The following is a 21,811-nucleotide window of genomic DNA, read 5'->3' on the forward strand; positions in this document are numbered from 1 at the left end:
GGCAGAGCTGGAATGTCAGGGGCTACAAAGACACTGTGAGTGATAAGCTCGGACCCCATTCCAGGCAGGTTCTCGGCCTCAGCAAGCTGGATCCTAGACGAAAGACAATGGGGTTCCTGGTAATCCTTCCATGCTCAGCCCTAGCTGGGTGGCCAGTGTCCACTGTTTTAACTGGTCCTTTTGTTTCCTGAAAAGCCTTCTGGCCCCCAACTGCCAGCACTGTGCAGGGGCTGGACTTACACAACAGAGAAGCCTCGGGGCAGTCTGATGCTGACCTAGAGCTGTGGTACAAGTGCTGGGGGATGGGAGGAGGGGTTCAGGGACACTTCCAAGCAGGGGCCATCTTGGACGGCAGCTGGAAAGACTGGGAGAAGTGTGTCAGGCAGACATGGGAGGTGGAGAGGGAAGTGTTTTTCCGAAGGGATGATGGGCGTGTGCAAAGGCACAGAGCAACGCTTCTTGGCCATTTAGGACTGCAGCTTGAACTCATTATTGGGAACAACCTCCAAAGCTTTCCTCAGCCTCCCCAGCGATCTGCTAAGCTGGGACAAAACTGCAGTGACAAAGTCACACATGACTCAGAGGAGGGGCTGAGAGGGCAGAATTTCTGAGAGCCATGCTCCCTCCAACCCCTGCAAGGGTACCAGGCCCAGATCAAGAAACAAAGAGGCAAGTTCTGTTCCTTGAGTATCTGATCTGACCTCCCTGCCCTCCAGAGTGTTAACTGCACTCTGCAATGACATGGGGCTCAGGGGGCTCAGCACCAGGCCTGTGGTAGGGGTAACTTTGGAGGTCATCCTGAGGTCCTGTAAAGTAACCCAAGCAGGAAAGTGAGAGCCCTACAAATGGCAGGTAACTCGGCCAATGGAACAAAGTGGCTTACATGTGGCCTGCACAGACCCCAGCCTGTAAGCGTGCAGCAGAGCTGGAAGTGCTCCCATTATCCAGATGAGAAGTCTGAGGGCAACAGCAGCAGATGGAGCCTCTAAACACACACACCTGTATGGTGCTGGTGGCGGGATGCAGGCCAGGGACCAGGTGGGGACATACGTCATCACTCTACATTGTAGGAGCTGCTCTGGCTGAGGCTGCCTGCCTTGCCAACACTGCCACTGGGTCACGGCATCACCAATTTGCCCAGGGGGCCAAGACTGGCAGCCCCTGTGCCTTCTAGCAGTGATCAGGGACCTGAGGCCCCACTGACATGAGTTCCATTTCCTTCAGGGGGGTAGTATCGTCTCTCTGTCCCAGCCCTAAGTGCAGGTGATCTACCCCTGCCAGAGAGTGAAAGGGCTTGCCTTCTCTCCTCTCTGCCTGCCTGCAGTGGTGCACAAGGGTGAGGCAATGTGTGAACCCTCTCTTCTCTTCCCCACTGCCCATTCCCTGGACGTCTCCTGGTCTATGGATCTGAATATAGTTCAAGGGAATGAAGGAAAGACTAAGAGAAAAGCCTTCCCTCTGTCCACGACCTGAAATGGGCAGATATGGTTGTTGGCTAGGCACAGACCCCATTCAAGGGGATAGTGTGACCGGGAAGAAGCGCCCAGGCTTCGGAACTTCTCTCCCACCTGTATGATCCCTGCAAAGCCTTCCTAGGACAGGGGCTCAAAACCCAGACTGCCGACAGACTGTGGCCTAGGGCAGCGAGATGCTCATGGGCCTGTGAAAGGCAGGTGATGGTGGGCTGCCACACCTGGGCTGGGCATGAGGGCACTCAGTTCACTTGCAACGGCAGTAAGCAAACTCAATTTCACCTGCTATGCTCTGGCCCAGTTTGTGAGCACCAGAAAACGGGAGAGATGCTCTTCAAACACGATTAAAAAACCCACCAGAGCCAGCTGGCCAGATGTGAGGCCCCGTTTTACGACGGGGAACATTTCCTTTCCTCTGCCACGCTGAGAGGCTCCGTGCTAAGCATCTCTTCTGGAAGAATTTAATTCCGGGCTCAGAGTCCAGGTAAAGAGGTTTCTTCGGGCAGGGAGGCCCTGAAATGAGCCCGTTTATCTCTGGCAGGCCCTGGTTAAGCTTCCTCTCCCCTGAATGCTATTTGTGCACTTTGAAATAAGTGCAGCAAATTAGTCGCGAGCTGTGGCAGCCGCGGTGCCCGAACGGCCATCCCATCGGCTTCGGGAGGCAGCTCTGTGCAGCCCCCGCCTCCCCAACCCGGCAGCAGAGGCAGCTGGACTCCTGCGGGGCGAGCAAAAGCGATTCAAGCCTGGGGGTGGCGGCTCAAGGCAGCAGAGCGTTACCTGGATCACAGGGGCATGAAATTAGCAGCAGCGAGCAGGCTGGAGCCAAGAATAGTTGCTGTTGCAGACCCGCTGCCTTCGGGGAGCTGGTTCTGCAGCCCGGGATGTTGTAGGGCAAGTGCCCTTCTCTGGGCACCAGCCAAAACCATCTTGGGGAGGCTGAGAGGTGAGCAGAGGGCAGGTTTCCCCATAGGGGTGGTGCAAGTGTTTTTTTTTTCTGTGGGTTCCCAGGCCCTGTGTTCAAAGCACAGGCCCAAGAAAGTTCATGGGGGCGTGGCTTAGAGCATGGATGAGCAGAGGAGAGCGAGCTAGCCAGGTAGGGAGCGGCTGTGCCTGCTCCAACACCAGAGGCCCAGAAGCAAAACGGCATGGTCAGTGCTGGCACAGAGGGGCTCACCTGGCAGGAGTAGGTACATGAGCAGAAGGGGAGAAGCAGGTGGCAGGGCTGTTCATTTTCCATTCAGTTATTCACTCAACACACATGACAGGCAGCTGGCATTCTACAGCTCATTCACTTTCGCAACAGATAATGGCTGAGCACCTCCTAGGTCCCCAGTGTGTGCTCGAGGCTGGGGATGCCACGTCTCCTGGTGAGGGAGGCTAAAATAGGTAATCAGCAAGTACAAAAAAGGGAGAAGGCTGTAAGTTAGGATGAATGCAATAAAAATAAAAACCAAGTCATTGTCTAAATCAGAACCTGATGGGGAAACAGATGCTGGCAAGATGGAGACAGAGGACCTCTCCAAGGGAGGGTTTAGGCAGACATGCACAGCATAAGCGGTGTGAGGGAAAAGCATTTCTGGATAGAGGGAACAGCATGTGGTTGGCCCGGAGGCAGGAACATGCCTGGTGTGTTCAAGCAACCACAGGGTGAGCCTGGGGTACAGACGGGGAAGGGGGTTGGAGGAGGCTGGGCAGGCTTGGGTACCCAGGCTGCAGTGGGAGTTTGGGTCTTAATGCAAGTGCAAAGGAAGCCACTGTAGAATTTAAACCATTGAAAAACCTGATACCAGTGCTCATCCCCTGAACCCAGCCGGCGCTGCTGTTCTGGGCACTCTTTACGTATTGATTCTTTCTGTACACCTTCTAGAAGGAAGAGTCATGCTCTAGGTGAAGAAACAGGCTCAGAGAGGTCAAGTAACTTGTCCAAAGTCACACAGTTCCAACACAGCCCTCTGTCTCCAAGGCTTGGGCCCTTTTACCTGGTACAGGGGACAGTCTCTGTTAACTTCTTAAAGTGATCAGTTCTCATGGATGGAAGAGCCAGGTAATCACTGGCTAGAGAGGCTGAGCTGGGGTGGCAGCCATGGAAGGGAGGGTTAGAGGAATCGGAGACATTTGGGTGCTTTAAGAGATTTGTTGACAGATTGGTTGTGAAGGTGGAAGGACAGTGAGAAAAAGGCTAACCCTTAAGTCTGAGGCTTGCCCAGCTTGGGTCTTATGCTGAGGACTGGGCAGGGAGAGTGCCAGTGTAATCTGGGCATGCTGGCAAAACAGCGACTCCACGATGAGATTCCAAATGCCAGCGCTGGCACAAAATCCTGCCCTGTTGGGATTCGCCCTGGATTTCACCCCTGTGTCTCCCCGCTGTCTAGCACCAACATGATGGTGCCTGCACACAGAACTCATCCTTCACAACTACTTCCTGAGATCACGAGACACACTAGGCGTGGCGGACTTGGCCCAAGTTTCTGCCTTCACAGAACTGCCCAACTAGTCAAGGGGCCAGTCAGCAATGCATAAACAAGTAAACAGAAAAGACATCGGCAGCGCTAAGCGTTCTGGTGACAAACTAAGCTGGGTAGGTACCTCTGTGACATACCACGGAGCACCAGTTTGGGAAGACAGCGGGAAGACCCAGTCCACACGCCAGCAAAGGACCTACTGTCGAAGGCAGCTTCTGCTCTCAGGGCAGCACTGAGTAGCTGCAGCAAGCACGTGTGGCCCACAAAGTCTGAAACATTGACTACCTGCTCTTCGCAGAAAAAGCTTGCAAATCCCAATCTAGTCTAAGCTCCTTACTTTCAGAGAAGGAAACAGAGCTCCAAGTCACCCAGCAAGTTTAAAACACAGTGGGAGAGAAGTCTGAACTCTTGAATCCTGGCCCCCAGGGACTGGGAACTGCATAGGGCGGACAAGGAAAATGACACAGCATTTCTGTCCACCCTTACACTCCCTACTCCATCAAACCTTCGCGAGTTCCCCTACAAGGGGCAGGCTGCCTTCTTTGACTTTCATCCTTCTTATGCCCCCTAGTACCCTCAGGCTGGAACCCTAGTAGAAAAATGGAAGTGTCACAGAAACAGGGAACCTTATTGATCCATGCACAAGGGACCTTGCATTCCTGGCTCAGGCTCAGGCACTGCTGAAGCCCAGACCAGCCTGTCCTTCCTCTTCTGCAACCTGACCGCTGCCATGTGACCAGGGAAAGAAGGAAGAAGGCCTTCCAAGAAAATTCCCCAGACACCCACATGGTCCTCACCTACCCACAGCCCCCATGCAAAGCTGACAGCCCAGGACAAGAGTCATGCCTTGTGATACAGTGGAATGAGGAGGTGGTCTGCGGGTTCTCCAGCTACTCTCTGTAGAAGGAAACCAGAAGAGCCACCAGGAAGAAAGTCCTTGGTGAGCCCCAGTGGGTACTTCCTCACCCCATGTGCCATTTCTGCTGTGGGGAGGCTGCTTCTCTCTGGAGGTGCAGGTGGGAGGAAACCACGGGCTGCAACAGCCTCAGGATTGTGTGCATGTGCATTCACGTGTGCCACACGCACACACAGAGGACCAGCAAGGGGCCAATAAGGGTCCCCCAGGCACCGCCACCACTGCAGACCTTTCCCTGGCAATGACTGCCTGGAACGAAGACACTCAGCTTCTCAATGGAAAGACTCTAATTTGGGTTCTGCTCTCTGGATACTCATGATGATCAATCACATTAAAGAGACACTTGCACACTTAAGGGCCAGGCTATCTTCTAATTTGTTGAGGAAATCGCCTGTGGATTCTAAGGACGTGTGCAGGAAGAAATAAAATCGAAGGCAGGGAGAGAGGGATCGATAGTCAGAGAGGGACAGGGAATACCGCGTGGTGGGGGAGGGGGGGTTGTGGGCATGCAAGGAGAAAATAAAAAGAGAATTAGAGAAGTTGAGGCGGCCAAAGGCATGACTGACAGCCTTTCAAGCCAGGCTTTTCTTGTCCCTCTGTAGGACATGGCAGGAGCTAAAAACAGAAGAAAAAGCTATCACAGGTATATTTATTGGGAAGGGCACGCTGGCTGGGTCTGCAGTTAGAATCAAAGGGTGGACAAGGGAATCAAAAAAAATGACTCGCTTTTGGCTCTAATTTTAAAAAATGGTTTAGAGCAGCCATCCACACCAGCCCAAACGGCTGACAGCCACTCACCTGTGGCAGGAAGCCCAGAGTCCCTCCCTTCCTGCCTGACCCCCAGACCACCCCACCACCTCCTCTGCTGGGAGTAGACAGAATCCTGCCTTAATACTCAGATGGGGAGAGGCAGGGCGTATCACCCAGCACCATTCTTCAGAATCTCTTTGAGGGTGGATGATTGCCAAGTGCACTGTACAACATCTCCATTTGGAGAGAGACCTGAGATGCACCAAGACTGGCTGCCGGAGCGCCATGGCCTTCCAGACCCAGAATGGGCCCTACTTCCCCAGGAGGACCACGAGGTAGGGAGGGGAGGCTCCTGGCTCCTGAACCCCTGCTCCCTGGGGGTGGCTGCATCAGGAGCCCCCTGCCACAGTGTCAGGCCCCACTCAGGAGATGGAGGCAGCAGGTGGGGGTTCCGGGAAGCTGGCCATTTGCCTAGCACCCCAGGAAATGTGATGCTGGTGCAGACACCCCTGGTTGCACCCCTGCCCTTGTCTTGGTAGCCACGTGACAGCAGCATGTTATTATCGCCCTCACTTTGCTCCGCTCAGAATGTGGACACTGCGCGTCCTCATGGATGGCTGTGAGGTTACAGGCGAACAGGTAGAGCAGGGTTTTTCAAATTACAGGTTGCAGCCCATTAAAGGATATGAAATCCATCTGACGGTCGTGACCAGAATTCATTTTATTCTCTTATCTTTTGCTGCCCTCTCCCCCATCACTGCCTCCTTTTCTGGGACCGCCTCCTCTGTGCGCCTGCGCCCTCAGGGCTGCTCACCGACCTCCCTCAGCTGTGCCCCTTCTTCTCATCACTGTTTTCCCCTCTGCTGGACTGTTTGCATCAGCACACGAACCACCTGCTAGTCCTCCAATATTGAAAACACAAGAGCAGACCATTCACACCCTTCCCGACCACACTCCTGGCAGTTCCCGCCTCACTGCTCTGCTCCCATTTAAAGCCAAACCGGACACAGTTCTCTAGGTTTGCTGTCTCCACTGTCTCTCCCCTCATCCTCTCTCGCAGCCCTCCCACCTTCCACGGTGCTGCTCCCCAAGGTCAGCAAGGACCTGCACAAGGGCAAACCCAAGGGCAAACTCTCCATCCACATCCTCCGTGGTATATAACAGCATTGCCGCTGCTGATCACTCCTTGCAAACGACCACAGAGAGGGGCTTCTTTTTTAAGCCTAGAGGCTGCTTAGTGACGCTGCCGTTTCCATCACGGGCATGGATGTCTTCCCAGGTGAAAGCGCATCATGGTCCAAAGAAGTTTGAGAATGTTGGTAAGTGCTGACATAGAGCCCAGGGGCTACGAGCCGAGACAACACAAGTCAGAGGGCCCAAGGAAGTCTGAGTCCCACTTGTCACTTACTTGGTACCTGGGAGCAAATTACTGGGATGTTGGAAAAGTCATGATGTATTTTTTTCCATTTTTCTATGCAAAACTACATTACAACCCAATACTTAAACCTCGTTAACCTTGGTTTCCTTCTCTATAAAATGGGAAGGATACACTATGCCTTAGGGCTGTAGTAAGGCCAAAAAGAGATTATGAAAATAAAGTCTTTGGTACACAGTAGGTTGCTTAATAAGTATTGTTGAATTAAGGCACCAATCAGCGCTCTTTGAGGAGGAAGCTTAGTGGAAATGGCAACGTAGGGAGATTTGGGAAGTCCTAGCACAAGGCTCCTACAGGGGGCACATGTAACAATCCCTGGAGCACTTTGTAGGGCTGCCAGATGGGACTGTGGGCACAGGAGGCTTGGGGGCCTCAGCATGGGTTAGGGCCCTGCTTGGACTGGAGCCTTCTGTTGCTAAATCTAGACTCTTTCCAGCTAAACTGTGGTCCCAAGGGACAGGACAGACCCAGCTTTCTCCCAGGGATATGGCTTTTAACAACCCAATGACCCCAAACCTCCTATCTCCTGGAGCGGGTGGCCTCTGATCCCTGCCACTGGACAAGCGGACAGGGCTGGGGTAGGGCTGGACTGTTTGCATCAGCACACGAACCACCTGCTAGTCCTCCAATATTGAAAACACAAGAGCAGACCATTCACACCCTTCCCGACCACACTCCTGGCAGTTCCCGCCTCACTGCTCTGCTCCCATTTAAAGCCAAACCGGACACAGTTCTCTAGGTTTGCTGTCTCCACTGTCTCTCCCCTCATCCTCTCTCGCAGCCCTCCCACCTTCCACGGTGCTGCTCCCCAAGGTCAGCAAGGACCTGCACAAGGGCAAACCCAAGGGCAAACTCTCCATCCACATCCTCCGTGGTATATAACAGCATTGCCGCTGCTGATCACTCCTTGCAAACGACCACAGAGAGGGGCTTCTTTTTTAAGCCTAGAGGCTGCTTAGTGACGCTGCCGTTTCCATCACGGGCATGGATGTCTTCCCAGGTGAAAGCGCATCATGGTCCAAAGAAGTTTGAGAATGTTGGTAAGTGCTGACATAGAGCCCAGGGGCTACGAGCCGAGACAACACAAGTCAGAGGGCCCAAGGAAGTCTGAGTCCCACTTGTCACTTACTTGGTACCTGGGAGCAAATTACTGGGATGTTGGAAAAGTCATGATGTATTTTTTTCCATTTTTCTATGCAAAACTACATTACAACCCAATACTTAAACCTCGTTAACCTTGGTTTCCTTCTCTATAAAATGGGAAGGATACACTATGCCTTAGGGCTGTAGTAAGGCCAAAAAGAGATTATGAAAATAAAGTCTTTGGTACACAGTAGGTTGCTTAATAAGTATTGTTGAATTAAGGCACCAATCAGCGCTCTTTGAGGAGGAAGCTTAGTGGAAATGGCAACGTAGGGAGATTTGGGAAGTCCTAGCACAAGGCTCCTACAGGGGGCACATGTAACAATCCCTGGAGCACTTTGTAGGGCTGCCAGATGGGACTGTGGGCACAGGAGGCTTGGGGGCCTCAGCATGGGTTAGGGCCCTGCTTGGACTGGAGCCTTCTGTTGCTAAATCTAGACTCTTTCCAGCTAAACTGTGGTCCCAAGGGACAGGACAGACCCAGCTTTCTCCCAGGGATATGGCTTTTAACAACCCAATGACCCCAAACCTCCTATCTCCTGGAGCGGGTGGCCTCTGATCCCTGCCACTGGACAAGCGTACAGGGCTGGTGTAGGGCCTTGGCAGTACCAGGGATCAGAAGCCAGGGCACCCCACCCCTCTCATGGCTTCACCTGCTCTCTTGCCTTATGTCCCAGGGGCTAGGACACCCACCTGGAGCCCAGCCAAGGAGAGGAACAAGGAAGGTGGGTGTAGAGCCTTCCAACCTCCTACCTACCTCCCCTGGATCCCCATCCCACTGAAGGGGGCATTTAGCCAGAGGAAGGTGAAGGCTCTCCTGGGGACCGTCACTGCTGACACAAGACTAAGGGCTTGGGGACAGCACTGCCATGCCGAGGAATTAGTCAAACACAGAGCAGTGAGGTCAGACGGGCATCAAGACCCCTGGCTATGTACATTTGGAAGGATCCCAGGGGGAACCTCAGGCGCCGAAGTAGACTAGGATGATCCCTTGCACTTCTGCCAAGTGGCTGTCTGTTCTCCACAGAAGAGATGTTGCCCTCCCCTGCCATGTTTGACCACTTGCCTTACACTGCACGAAGTCCTTCCAGAAGGCTCACCTAAGTCCCCCATGATGTAGCCGCAGGCTGCGTAAGGAGAGCTCTGGGGAGGCAAGGGGCAGCTGCTTCCCACCTCGATGTGATAACCTCTTGCTCAAATCGTGGTTCTTAATCACTAATTAGCCTCAGCTAAGGAACTTGAAATGCTTGTGCCCAGGCCCCTGCTCAGACTGAGTGAGTCAGCGCTGGTAGGCGTGTTCTTTTTTTAACTGCCAAAAGGGTCCGTGCATTTGAGAGAAAGAAAGAGAGAGAGAGAGAAAGAAAGAGAGAGAGAGAGAGAGAGAGCGCACGCGCATTCGAACGCAACCTCCTGCCAATAGGGCATGGACATGCCGCAAGCCCCTTTCCTCCATTTCTCCAGCCTATCAGAATTTGGGGCACAAACCAGTGTGTTTTTCAAGCTGTCAGGACTGGGATTCGAACCTCACTCAGCCCAGTGGGATCCAGGGACCTATGCATAGTATTTACCTGCTGCCCCATGGGGTGACCCAGGTGGGATGGCCTTTACGGGCTCCCTGGTGCCAGGGGCTGAGGGCACAAGGTAGATGGCCAGGTCAGAGACTGGGTTCTGCTGACGGCCAGGTTGGTCTAAACCCTGGTTCTGCCACTCGTAGGCAGATGACCCGGGGTCAGTGGCCTGTTTCCCCACTTGGAAATGAGGGATAACAGAGGGACTCACCGGGTCATTGTGTGGATGAAGGAAGATGGTAGGTCACACTGTGGGTGAGGACGGGCTGTGGGGCAGGGCCCTGGGAAGGCAGCAGAGCATTGCCAAGACCTCTGATAACCCGTCCTCCAGGTTCCTCCTCACAAAATAATTCATCCTGGTTCCTTTTAACCCTTCCTTCCTGGCCCGAGATGCCTGCCTGTAGTCATACGGGTAGCTCCCAAGCCAAGCCACATTATCCTGCTTGCTGGGAGGGTGAGGAATTGGGCCAGAAGCAAGGGGCTGTAAATAAGAGGTGGGGGATGCCCTAGGCTCCCCAACCCACTGAACGAGGCCCACTTGGGTTTCTTCCCTAGGGCAGGAACCCCACTTCATGTATATGCCAAGGCACCTGAGCGATCAGAACTCCTTTGGTGGCCATGTGACCCCGAGGCCTTCTGCTCCCTGTGAGCTATAGCATGCCTATCTTGGATTAAATGAGCATTTAAATAAGTAAATCCATGTGACCGCGTGCTACGGAGTGCTGGGCGCTGTGCTGGTGGCACAGTAAGAGTTGTGTCCATGGTCTCCAAAGAGTTAGTGGTTCCCTGGAAGATAACAGTCCCAGCTTACTGGCTGCTGTGGGCCCCCAGGAGGTAATGCAGGCCCCCCACAGCCAGCAGGCAACACCATGCAAGAACCTGACAGGCACGTGGTGGCTCCGAGGACCCAGTTGTGGAGCCCTAACTCAGAGAGGTGGTCTCAGCTGAAGTTCCCAGGGAACCTCCAGGCATCTCTGCCCCACCGCCGGCCTGAGCTGTCTGGCTCCTCCTGGCCAGTGGATGGATGGGGCAGCCACATGGCCAGGCTTGGACACCACGTCAGACTGTGACTCTGCCCAGTAGACCACGTCATGTGGGAAAGTGTGCAGGGAGGGGCTGCAGAGGCCTTTGGCGGGACTGACGTGGGGTGCACTCTCGTCTCTGGGATGAGGGGTAGCTTTTAGTCCACAGAGCCGGGGGGCACCTCGGGCTACAGAGGCAGGTTGGGGAAGGCACAGGGACACTGATAGCTTGGAACCTGTGTCTTGAAGTCAGAGCTGGAGCTCAGGTACCTGGAGCTCAGGCCAGTGAAGGAGGCCAGTCCAAAGGTAGGTTCTCCATAGGAAGAAAGATGGCATTTGTTGGAGTCAGGGTGTGGGGCGGTCCCTGTCTCCAGGCCAGTCCTCCACGTACCACTCTCGATATGGTCATTCTGTAATCCTCTGCCCACCTAAATTCCACGAAATTCTCTACAGCCCTTCCTAGCTGTGTGATCTCAGACCGGTTACTTACCCTCTCTGAGGCACAGCTTTTCTGTCTAGTAAAAGGATTACTAAGAACTGCCTTGCAGGGTTAACAAGAGGCAAGTATGTCATGCCCCTGCCCGTAGGTGAGACCAGAGCTGGGCTCAGAAAATGGCGGCTAACGTGTCTCCTTCCCAGCGCCATCTTTTTATATCAATGCTTCCTCATTTCTGCTCTAATTTTTTTTGGCCCTGGGCCAAGAAGCCTGTGGTAAATTGTTTCAAGGTTCTTGTTCCAGATAACAGAAGAGGGCAGGCAGGATGCTTTTTAAGCCATCTTCAAATTAGTCCAGGCAGAAGGAAATGAGCCTAGGATGGGAGGTGACCTTGAGAGTGACGTAACTAGGGAGGGGTTTGTCTACAAACATCCCCATGGGATGGCATCCATGTTTGAAAAATACTAAAAGGAAAATGATGGAAAAAAAAAATCTAGCCTCACAGCTAGTTGAGTTGCAGGTGGCGGCTGGAGACAGATGCATCTGACTCCCCCAGAGCGGCCCTCTGTGACCGGGCAGTGCCTCTCCTCTCGCAGGGAAATCAGGAAGAACAGGGAAAAGAACTGGGGAGGTGGGTGGCAGGAATGAGGAATGAGGCAAAGAAAAATGGCCCGCAAACTGCAGAAACGCCCCAGCATGCTTGCTTCCCAGACCTGGCCCATGAATCGAGGGGTGACAGGTCTCTCATCTCCGATGCCAAGAGCCAGGAGCTCCGGGCAGCGGCAGGTGCTGCATCCGCACCTGCCAGCACTTGGAAAGAGGCAATAAAGCATCATAGCAGGGCCTGGAATGCTAAGTGCCTGCAGCTGGGAAGGAACCGACTTGCAGCGAAAGCGGCTCATAGCAACAACGGCCACCGTGCTCCCAGAGACCGGCCAGGCTTCCTCTCCCTCCTGTGCGGCCTGCTCCCCTGGGCCAGGGTGGTGGGCAGAGGAGGGGCAGGGCAGGTGCCTGCACAATCTAGCCTGCTGGTGAGGAAGCCCTACAGGCGGGGTGTTGACAGAGGCTGGCAGAAAGCTGGGATGCCTGAGTCACTGGTACATAAAAGTGGATCATAAAGCACCCCAGCTAAGCGGCACGTCTGGAAGTACACCACGGCTGCATGCAGCCCAGAAGCCCAGATTATCCGAATGGTAATCATGACAATAATGTGTACACAGCCCCTCGGGTAGTGAGGCCAGGCCTTGTCTCGAAGTGCTTGTAGCACATGCAAATTTACAGTTGGTCCTCTGGACCCATGGGCTCCACATCTGTGGATTCAACCAACCTCAGATCAAAAATATTAAAACAATGGGGAACAGCAGTTAGCGTAATGGCTATGTCATTGGACTCCCATGTAGTCGATTGCGGTTCGAGTCCCGGACCTGGTGGCTTAAAACTCACGCCGGCGCGTGTGCATGCGTGCCCAAGATCCCAAGAGGAGAATGGAGGAGAAGGGATTGCGGCGTGGCCATCCCCCCTGGGGGTGATTTCTCGCTTTCTGTCTGTCTCTCTTTGTCTGTCTGGCAAGTGCACACGCCCTATGGCAAAAACCTCTCCAAATATATATATGTATATATATATATATGTATATATATATATATATGACAACAAATACAAAAAAAAACTACAGTGATAAAAAATACAAATTTAAAAAATACAGCAGAGCAATGATTTCCATGGTATTAGGTATTCTATGTAACCTGGAGGTGACTTTACGTATGTGGGAGATGAATGCAGGTCACATGCAAATGCTGTCACTTTACAGAAGGTCCTTGAGCATCGCAGAGGTTGGTGCCCACAGGATCCTGGGACCCATCCCTCTCAGATACGGAGGGATGACGGTACTTAATCCCCACAGTCCTAGGAAGCTGGGGTAGTATTATCCTACTTACTTTCCAGGAAAACGAGGCAGACAGGATGGGAACTAGAGGCTGGGCCCTAGCTAGTCCCATGCTGCTGGGCCCGAGGGGTTTCATAACCCTGACTCAGTGCGCCTGGATGCGGCCGGAGACCGTATTAACAAGCTTCCCGGAGAGGCTGCTGGTCCACAGACCACGCCTCGAGTAGCAAGCCTCTAACACTGCATTCCCTCAGGAGTTATAATACCCCATCAAATGCCCCAGTGGTCTGGCCCTGGAGACATCCATGGATCCCTGTTACCAGAGAAGGCCCTATAAAGTATCAGAATCATGGGGTATTGCAGGAGTGTGGGAGGGCAATTATAAAATACCAATATCCACATTCCTCCTCACTCTAACTCAGTCAGAATCCTGGGTGTGGCCCAGTGTGTCTTGTTTAAAAGCTCCCTGGGTGGTTTGAGTGTGTAGCCATGTGGGCCCTGAGACAGACTGTGGAGACAGCTTGTTTAACCGGTCAGGTCCAGGCATACAAAATGAGGAAAGTTCCCTGGGGTTGGGTCAAGGATCTCAAAGGGGCTTTCAGGGAAGGGGTGGGGAGCTACATGTAGGGCCCGTTGAGGGATTGGGACATGTTAGTGTTCCTCTTCTTGTCCCTGAGGGCACCCCTGAAGGAGGAACACACCTCTGGGGCCAGCACTGTGGGGCATCCCCCACCCAGTAGACACCAGCCTGGATCAGCCGTGGAAACTGAGGCTCCTGACAAAGACTCCCTTGGCCAAACTGCAGGCAGGCTGCTCTGAGCCCCTTCTCACTGAGGTCTCGACCCTGGCCCCTGTCTAACACAGCCTTAGCACAGCGTCCTGCTAAGTCAGATCAGCCAGAACTCTCTGTCCTTGCACCTCACGTCCCTCGACATCTGATCAAGTACCTCATCTCCTCACCTTTGATATCAAAGTTTTTGATTGACTTTTTGGCAAGAATCCCCCTACCCTGATGTCTCCTCCAAGTAATTTTCTATCCACGTACCCCCTTACCCTGATCCCCAGTGGGCCTTCACAGAGTTCCAGTCGTCTCCAGTTGCAATAGTCTCAAAGTTGTCCTTACTGTTTTAACAAGTATTAGAATGACTTTCTCTCTCCTTTATTTGTTGGAGAGTACATGCACACATGCACTCATCAGAGAGAGACAGAGAGGGAGACAACACCCCCACGCCCCATGTGGAGTGGCCATACCACAGTCCCTTCTCCTCCATTTCTCCATCCTGTTGTGACTTAGGGCACACATGCTCACAGGCCCAGCATGTTTTTCAAGCCACCAGGGCCAGAATTCAAACCATGCAGTCAGTCACAGGAGATCCAGCTCCCTTATCCACTAGGCCCAGGACTGGCCCCAGAATAACTTTCTCTTCCCCTGCCACTCTCCTCTTCCCCAAGAGATAACCTAGCAAAGTGAGCAGCCCTGGGTTCAAAGGGAGGGGGCTTAGCCTCGGTGTCACCCAAACATAAGTCAGATTCTTTACCTGGACATTCAAGGCTCAGGCAATGCCCTCAAGACCCGAGTGATTCTCTCAAGGCTTATTTCTCTACTGCAGCCGAAGACAGCAAAACTGGGCGCCTCACTGTTCCTCATACACACCTGAGCTTTCCTCCCATCTGCCTTCACCCTCTTCTTCAACATAGAATATCTCCTCCCTGGTCTTCAAATCCACCCACTCCAAGTCACAGTAATCTCAGCCCCGATGACCAGACTGCTTATTCTAGGGACTCGTTTTCCTCTGGTTTCCACAACTACAGAAACTCCCGTTTTAGCAAGCACATGGTTCTCTGGGATAAAGCTACAGTTAAAGACTACACTTCCAAGCCTCCTTTACAGTTGGCATGATCACATGACTGGTTTTAGCAGGTGGTAAGGTGGTTGTGGCGCTAGACTTCCCACATGGCTGACCACGGTTCAAGTCCTGGACCTGGCAGCTTGCTTTTGCACTTTCCTTCTCTCTCTACCTCTGATGAACTCGTGAAAAAATAAGAATGATAATAAATAAAATCATTCTTTTAAAAAATGCAATGTAAGCGGAAGCAAAGTGTATTATTTCCAGGAATATTCCTACAGGTCACAGCATGCTCTCTTCTCCCCTCCTCTTCCATCTTCCTGCTAATATACGGGCTGGACCCCCAAGAGTCATATTGGACTACGAGGTGACCTTGGAGTAACTGGGTTCCTGATACCCTAGAACAGCATAGAAGTATGGCCCCTCTAGACTTGAATGTGAAGGAAAAAAATGACCTTCCATCTTGTTTTAGCCACTACTGGAATTGCCTATAACTCACAGCTGAACTAAATGCTAAGCCCCTAGAAGCACAGGGTCTAGATTCTTGGGTTTCCCATGTTACACTGCACAGACTCATCACTTGCCTCTTCTCTCCAAATTAAATAGCAATGAATTTGAAGGGGGTCCACCCCCACCGCCCACTGCCACACGAGGTACGCAGCCTCATACCCAACACAGCGTGTTTTAGGACCGAACAGAACTCTCTACCTGGCTGCACACAACTTCTGAACCTACCTCCGCACTCTCACCACGTACAATCCTCCCTGGAAGGGTAGGCCCAAGTTCAGCACCGCCTCCCCACCCCCCCGGCTTGGTCCACCTGCCTCACGGGAGAGACCTGCCTTACCAGGATGTCTGAGTTTTCGGGGACCTCCCCTGCGGCCGGGCTGGTGCAGTTGTGGAATTTGAACACCCAGTACTCCTTGGCAGTGATAAAGAAGCCCCAGGGCAGGAGACTGCCCACACCCAGGCTGAAGAAGATGATGTAAGTGCTGCTGTAGCGGTCCTCGGGCCTCTGCAGGCTGGGCGCCGGGCAGTCCAGCTGCTTCTCCAGCAGGGCCTCCTGGTCAGCCCGGAGGGAGCTGCTCGCAGTTCTGTAGGTGGAGTTTGAGCTGTGATGGAAGTCATCCTCTGAGACAATGGCCACTATTGGGGCAGAGAGAGAAACGGAGATGGGGTAGGTGAGCAGCAATGGAGGCTGGGAGAGCTGGCGACTCCCTACCCTGACGCCCTAAGGTCTGAAAGGTCACTAAAGCCTGGTTGGAGAACATTAAGGATCAGGGGGAAAGACAAAAAATGGACAGGATGCCACAACTCTAAGTGACCTCAGAGGTCCCCTCTCTCTGCCACTTCTGAGGTTGGGTGTAAACATCACAGCAGAGTGGGGTCAGTGGCCAGCGTTCCAGAGAGTCAAACCTGGTGTAAAGGCTTCAAATTTCTATGCAGCCACTAAGCAAGAAATCCAAACTCTTGGTGGGCAAAGAATGATCTTGAAACATTTCCCAACTTTATGTGAAAAAAGTAAGGAGCTGGGACCAGCAGTTGGCGTAATGGCTATGTTGCTGGACTCCCATGTAGTTGACAGCAGTTCGAGTCCCAAAACCAGTGGCTTTAAACTCACACCAGGCACGTGTGCACACATGCCCAAGACCCCGAGAGGAGAATGGAGGAGAAGAGACTGTGAAGTGGCCATCCCCCTCGGTTGGTGATTTCCTGCTTTCTGTCTGTCTCTCTCCGTCTTTCTGGTGAGTACACTTGCCCTATAACAAAAACCTCTCCAAAAAAAAAAAAAACGTAAGGAGTAAGACAAGGGTAGAATATGCTACTATATGTGCAAAAAAAGTGGGGAGAGGTGGGACCAGCAGAGGGCATATGGCAATGTTACTGGTCTCCCACATAGTTGACCATGGTTCGAATCCTGGACCTATCAGCTTAAAACTCATGCCGGGTGCATATGCCTGTGTGCCCCAAATCCCAAGAGAATGAAGAATGGATTGCGGCGGGGCCAGTCCCCCAGGGGGATGATTTCTCACTTTCTGTCTTTTCTGTTTTTCTCTCTCTGGTGAGTACACACATCCTATAGCAAAAATCTCTCTCTCAAAAAAAAAAAAAACGTGGACAGAGGGAAGATACACACGTGTATTTGGAAGGACACAGATTCCCTCTGGAAGATTACAGAAACTTTTCTAACAGTGGTTGCCTCTGAGGAGGGACACTGGCACAGGGAAGGAGGGGCTTTGCTGCATTCTCATTTATGCCTTTTGAATTTTGAGTTATGTGACTGTATTACCTGTTCAAAAATTAAAATAAGTAACAATAAAGGTATTCAAATAATTTTTTGAAAATCAAGTGGTAGCGCAGCAGTAACTCAACTGAACCCACACGAGAAAGGTCCTTGGTTTGTGTCCTAGACTCTTTCTGAGCACACTGAGTGTACGTGTGCCATGATTAGGGCTGGGTGAAACGGGAGTGGATCATGGCAAAAGGACTCTACTGGTGCCTGTATCTCTCTCATGGAAGAAATAACGAAATAAACTTAAACCACATACACACATAGTTTTGTTTTTGTTTTAGTTTTCCTATAGGGCTTATGCATTCACCAGAAAGAGAGAGGCAGGGAGAGGGGAAGAGAGGGGCCTCCTCCCCCGGGAAGATAGCCACACAGCAATCTCCTCTCTTCCATTCTCCTTTTGGGATTCTGGGCTAACATGCACCCACACCCAGCATGTTTTTCACGCTGCCAGGTCCAGGACTTGAACCATGCAGTCAGCTATATGGGATCCAGCTGCTTTAACCTCCCTGCCACTGGCTGGCCCCCAAAACAATTTTTTAAAACTAGCAGCTAGCATGTGACCTCTGATAGTACCATTCCCTCATGTCCTTTGTGGGAAACAAGAGGCCCAAAGAGTAGAGGATGCAGTCTGAGGGGCCAAGGCCGGGTCTGCAGCTCCTGCCTGGGTCCCCACGTCAGGCATCTCACCTCACCAGAGGCCAGCCGCCCCATCTGTGCTAGCATCTCAGACACACTAAAGATTCTGGGCTATTGCCTTTGTGGCTTTAGGCAAGTCACCATCTTCTGAGCCTCAGTTTCCCCATTTGTAAACCTAGGGCAGCATTTTTTACAATAGCTATGTTACTGTGTGATAAGATGATTTATGAGAGACTTCGAAAAGTTTGAGGGGAAATGAAATTAAAAAACAAAAATAAAAATATAAACTTTATATTCTCAACATAAGTTCCATTGAGCTCAGAATACGGTTCTAAATGATTGACACCAGCCATTTACTCCCCGCTTAAGGAGCTGAGGGTCCCGGAGTTAAAACAGTCTTTTTCACATTAGTAACTGAAGAAAAACAGGTGCCTTTCTTTCTTTCTTCCTTTCCTTCGGAGAGATTTTTGTTAGAGGGCACATGTGCTCGCTGGAGAGACAGAGAGAGACAGAGAGACAGAAAGCGAAAAAGAACTCCCCCCTGGGGGGAGGGAATGGCCACACCGCAATCCCTTCTCCATTCTCCTCTTAGGATTTTGGGCATGCTCACACACGTGCCTAGCGTAAGTTTTAAGCCGCTGGGTCAGGGACTCGAAATGCAATCGACTACATGGGAGTCCAGTGACCTAACTGCTTTGCCATCTGCTGGTCTCAAAAAATGGGTGCCTTTTAGAAGATTTTTAAGATTAGGACACAAAAAGGCATCAGAAGGAGTCAAATCAGGGCTGTAAGGTTGTTGCTGAATGAGCTCCCAGGGAATGCTCAGGACAGCCCTTGCGTGATGAGAGGAAGGAGCAGGAGCTTTGTGGTGGAGACGGATGCTCTGCCGAAGCTTTCCCAGGTGTTTCTCTGCTAAAGCTTCAGCGAACTTTCTCAAAACACTCTCATCATAAGCAGATGTTATAGCTCATTGGCCTTCCAAAAAGGCAACAAGCAAAATGCCATAAGTGGCCCAAAACACTCTAATGTCTTGGACCGGACCAATATGAAGTGTATTCATGATGGGAAAATTCATCTGGTGTGCTGCAACAACACACAGTGACTGAATGCAATTAATGAATTAGTTAATAAGACAGTATCCTGAAATGAAATGAAAGAAGGAAGAACTCTTGCTCTGCTCTCAATGATCGGCTCTTGCCGTGGCTGCACAACTTCCACCTCTTGGTAGCGCTACTCTGGTTGCGCTTTGTCTTCAGGGTCCTGCTGGGAAAGCCACGGTCCCCTCTTGCTACGGTTCTCTGAAGAAATGCCTCAGGAGCTTTATCCCACTTGTTTAAACTTTCTATCGGCTCAAGTCCCAGACCTGGCGACTAGCTTTCTCACCTTCCCTCTCTCTGTGTGTCCCTCTCTGGCGAGCACACTTGCCCTATAGCAAATTAAAACAATAATAATACACAAAATGAGACAAATAATTTTTAAAAGAAATGTCCATCGAGAGCACTGTCTCCTCTGCGGCTGACCTGGGTGCAACTGTTCTGACCCCTACGGAGCAGAATGTTTGCGCGACTTTAACTTTTCAGCCGCGCTGGGGTAAGCTGAACCAACAGAACGTTTATGGTTTATGGTGTCGGCTATTGTCTCTGCTGTTAATGGTCGGTCCTCTTCCACTAGGGCACCCACAAGATTAAGGACAGATGAGATGATGTGGGGCTTGAGATTAGATTCCCAGGTGAGGGTGCAGGCTGGGGCCGGAGCCTTTAACTTGTGGGACCTGGCACTGTCTCTGGGTAGACAGTATCAGAATTGAAGTGATCTAAAGGAAAATTGTTGCAAAATTGCCTGCTCGCTCTAGGGCAGAATCCCCACACACTAGGTGACCAGAGGTCACACAAGTCTTCTGGGCTGATGGCTGAGTGAGAGGACAGGAGAAACAGCTTGGTTTGTTTCCCACATCCTCACACTGGGGCTGGCAGTGGCTGGTGGTGGAAGCAGCTGTTGAACAATCAGCATTTTCCCCGGTACCTTGGGCTTGTCACCTGGCTGGCTGGCCGCTGGGTTTGGCTCTGAGGTAGCATGCCTACTCTACGCTCCAGATAACACTGGGGAAGTGGCAGCAGCTTGATAAATGGGAACTATTTCCGTAGTGCTGAGGACGGGCCACTCTGGAGTCCCTTCTACAGTAGATTCCTCCCTACCCAATAAATTGGCAAATAAACCTATCTCGGCTCGCATAGGAGGCTGGGCCTTCCCAGAGCACCAAACCAGGAAGAGCAGGACCTGTCTTCCCTGGTAGGAGTGGAAGACTCCTCACCTGGGCACAGAGCCTTACCCACTTTTACAGGAGAACCTCCTAGCACCCCTTGGAATTAGGCAGGCCAGAAGTGATGGCCTCCTTTTTTCAGATGGGAACACTGAGGCTTTGAAGCACTTGCTCTGTTCCACATTCAGAGAGAAAGAATTCTCACTCGCTAAAATTAAGTCCAGTACTCAGCAGGCCAATGCTTGTGGCTAGCACCTGAATCTGTGTGGTATCTTAGGTACTACTCTCACACCCATTTCCCAGATGAGGGGTCCGAGGCTCAGAAAGGTTGAGCCAAGGCCACAGAGCTCTCAGACGGTGAGCGTGAGGTTATGCAGCCCATCAGTCTAGGGCCCAGGCCAAGCTCAGAGGCCTTGCTGGGAACCTGTGTCTGCCGGTTCCAAGTACAGCCATCTTTCCTGAAGGCCAGAGGCAAAGGCGGCGCTGAAGGGCACCCTCATCACTGCTGCTGAAGGGTCACCTCTGCACAGTCCACCCTCCCTTGCTGGGACAGCACAGATGCTGGAGCAAGCAAACGGGAGGTTGCTGAATCCTGGGCCCAGAGCCTCCAGCCAGCAAGTCTAAACTCTCCTGGCTGAGCGGAGTCCATCCTGACGTGATTCACATGCAGACCAGCACCAACCAGCTACCCAGCAGCCTGTGCTCACCTCGCACTTTGGAAATCCGGGCTGGGAAACGTGAAAGGACGACATGGCCTCACAGGCCAGCAGAGGGCTGACAAGCGCTGCGTCTGGGATGCTCAGCTCCGGAGCAGAGTGCAGGGGCCACCTCTGAGTCGCGGGACCTCCTTGCCCAGGCCCCCCACTCAGCTCCTGGTGTTTATTTGTCCAGGACCATTCAGCCTTGACCGATCTTCTGAAGGAGCCAGGAATCCTCTCTAACCCAGGTCACAGGCCAGGCATTGGAGTGAGCAGTCTCATTACTCTTTATAAAAGGTTAGCTGCTGGCTAACAGGAATTTTAAAAGAAAGACGGGAAGGGAAGGGAAGCCCAAGCTGACCCAGGACAGGCTGGCTGTGGCCTGGGTGGTGCTCCTCCACAAGCAGGAGCTGCCCCAGCTGGGCCCTCCTCCTGCCTGGGTGTCTGGCAGGGTAGCCCCCCACATAAAGCAGAAACCTGTGGGTCTGGGGTCACCGCACACTGCCAGGGCTGGAAGTCTGGGTGCTGGTGTCCACAGGGCTCTGGTTCTGGCTGTCAATAGCCCCTCTGTGCCTGACTTCTTCGGTGTCCATGAAATGGGGATGGGGGAGTGGCTCTGTCAGGAAGAGGAGGCACCACCAGGAGGCCATGTAGACTAGGCTTTGAGGTGAACCCCAGCCTCACTGGCAGTTCAGGCCAGCAGTCAGTCACTCCTGGACACTCTGGGCTGCCTTGTCCCTGCCTAGGCCCCAAATCCTGCCCGCCAGTCCTGGCTCAGCAAATGCACAGGAAAGAGGAGGAGGGAGTGAGGAGGAGACTCAGGAAGCCGGCTGGAGGGAGTGGAGAGCTGGGCGGTAGCAGAGCGGATGGAGCCAGAAGGGCAGGAAGGCTCCCAGCTAAGCCGCAGCAGCCCGGTCCGAGAGCGCGAGCCCGGGGCTGGGGAGCGCGAGCTCCGGGCGGAGGAGCGTTCAGCGACGGCCGCCCGCCCTCC

At 52.6% G+C, this 21,811-nt stretch overlaps 1 protein-coding gene across 1 annotated transcript in view; it reads right to left on the reverse strand.

The window, feature by feature from the left end:
• The window catches only part of SLC29A3 (solute carrier family 29 member 3), a 55,288-nt gene that overhangs the window by 22,655 nt on the left and 10,822 nt on the right, over positions 1–21,811 (reverse strand). The window contains exon 3 of the mRNA XM_027768921.1: positions 15,781–16,079. Coding sequence (XP_027624722.1) covers positions 15,781–16,079 — 299 coding nt within the window. The remainder of the gene's footprint in view (positions 1–15,780; positions 16,080–21,811) is intronic.

Source organism: Tupaia chinensis, unplaced genomic scaffold (genome assembly GCF_000334495.1).
Source record: "Tupaia chinensis unplaced genomic scaffold, TupChi_1.0 Scaffold148012_1, whole genome shotgun sequence".
Taxonomy (NCBI): domain Eukaryota; kingdom Metazoa; phylum Chordata; class Mammalia; order Scandentia; family Tupaiidae; genus Tupaia; species Tupaia belangeri.